Source organism: Mus musculus, chromosome Y (assembly GCF_000001635.26).
Source record: "Mus musculus strain C57BL/6J chromosome Y, GRCm38.p6 C57BL/6J".
Taxonomy (NCBI): domain Eukaryota; kingdom Metazoa; phylum Chordata; class Mammalia; order Rodentia; family Muridae; genus Mus; species Mus musculus.
The window spans coordinates 27,692,215-27,693,551 of NC_000087.7; the positions used below are offsets into that span (position 1 = coordinate 27,692,215).

General features: G+C 42.9%; 1 protein-coding gene across 1 annotated transcript; it reads left to right on the plus strand.

Annotated features, from left to right (window-relative positions):
- The first annotated feature begins 413 nt into the window (after positions 1 to 413).
- On the plus strand, positions 414 to 1,097 carry Gm21506 (predicted gene, 21506). The gene has a single exon (XM_017318729.1). It carries the CDS (start codon positions 414 to 416, stop codon positions 1,095 to 1,097), a length of 684 nt encoding a protein of 227 aa, XP_017174218.1.
- Positions 1,098 to 1,337: the final 240 nt, after the last annotated feature.

Below are 1,337 nucleotides of genomic sequence, written 5' to 3' on the forward strand. Positions count from 1 at the left end.
AACTCACTTTGTAGACCAGGCTGGTCTCTAATTTAGAAATCTGCCTGTCCTTGCCTTCTGAGTTCTGGGATTAAATGCATGTACCACCATGGCTGACTTATTAACTTCTTATTTTTATAAAATTAATTTTAGGAGCTCAAATCTGTTTAGCATAGTCTTCTTCACCTGCTCAGAAGTTCTCGTAGAGAAGAGTCTTGGTCCAGCATTCACTCCCAACCCATAACCATTGCCCATCAGGAATTCATATATATGACAGAGGCAACAGCATTGTGTCTGGCGTAAACGGGCAAGATCTTCAGTCCCAGGCAATGAGCAAGTATGATATTTGAAGGGAATGGAAGCCACAAGACAGTGTGATCTACCACAACAGGTCTACAGCCAGGTAGAAGACAATACATCTGAAGAGTCTGAGCATGACATCACTCAAGAAGAAGAGTAGGAGGAAGCCTTCTTCCCAGGCCCTGGGGAATATTGTTGGCTGCAGAATTTCTCACGGGTGGAAGGAAGGTAATGAGCCTGTCACCCATTGGAAGGCCATCATTCTAGGTCAACTGCCAACAAACCCTTCTCTTTATTTGGTGAAGTATGACGGAATTGACAGTGTCTACGGACAGGAGCTCCACAGCGATGAGAGGATTTTAAATCTTAAGGTCTTGCCTCACAAAGTAGTTTTTCCTCAGGTGAGGGATGTCCACCTCGCAGGCGCACTGGTTGGCAGAGAGGTACAACACAAATTTGAGGGGAAAGATGGCTCTGAGGACAACTGGAGTGGGATGGTGCTAGCCCAGGTGCCATTCTTACAGGACTATTTTTACATTTCCTACAAGAAGGATCCGGTCCTCTACGTCTATCAGCTCCTGGATGACTACAAGGAAGGTAACCTCCACATCATTCCAGAGACCCCTCTGGCTGAGGCGAGATCAGGTGATGACAATGACTTCTTAATAGGTTCCTGGGTGCAGTACACCAGAGATGATGGATCCAAAAAGTTCGGAAAGGTTGTTTACAAAGTTCTAGCCAATCCTACTGTGTACTTTATCAAATTTCTCGGTGACCTCCATATCTATGTCTATACTCTGGTGTCAAATATCACTTAAATTGAAAAAAATCACAAAGTACAGAAATGTAAACTTATAGGATTGAAAAAAATGTTTGTTTTCCTGTGTTGGGTACCTATGGGTCTTTGACAACCTCAGTATCTTTGTCAATAAAATTTGTTTTGTTCTAAAAATTAATACGTGTGACATGACATGCTTTTAGTGAACACTTTGTTGGAAGAGATGGACTATGGTAGAAAGAACATCAAAGGAAGATGAAAGTTGCAACGCAGGCTGTGA

Bases quoted from the DNA above. Each gene is read 5' to 3' on its own strand.
- Gm21506 (XM_017318729.1), top strand. From the start codon at position 414: ATGACATCACTCAAGAAGAAGAGTAGGAGGAAGCCTTCTTCCCAGGCC.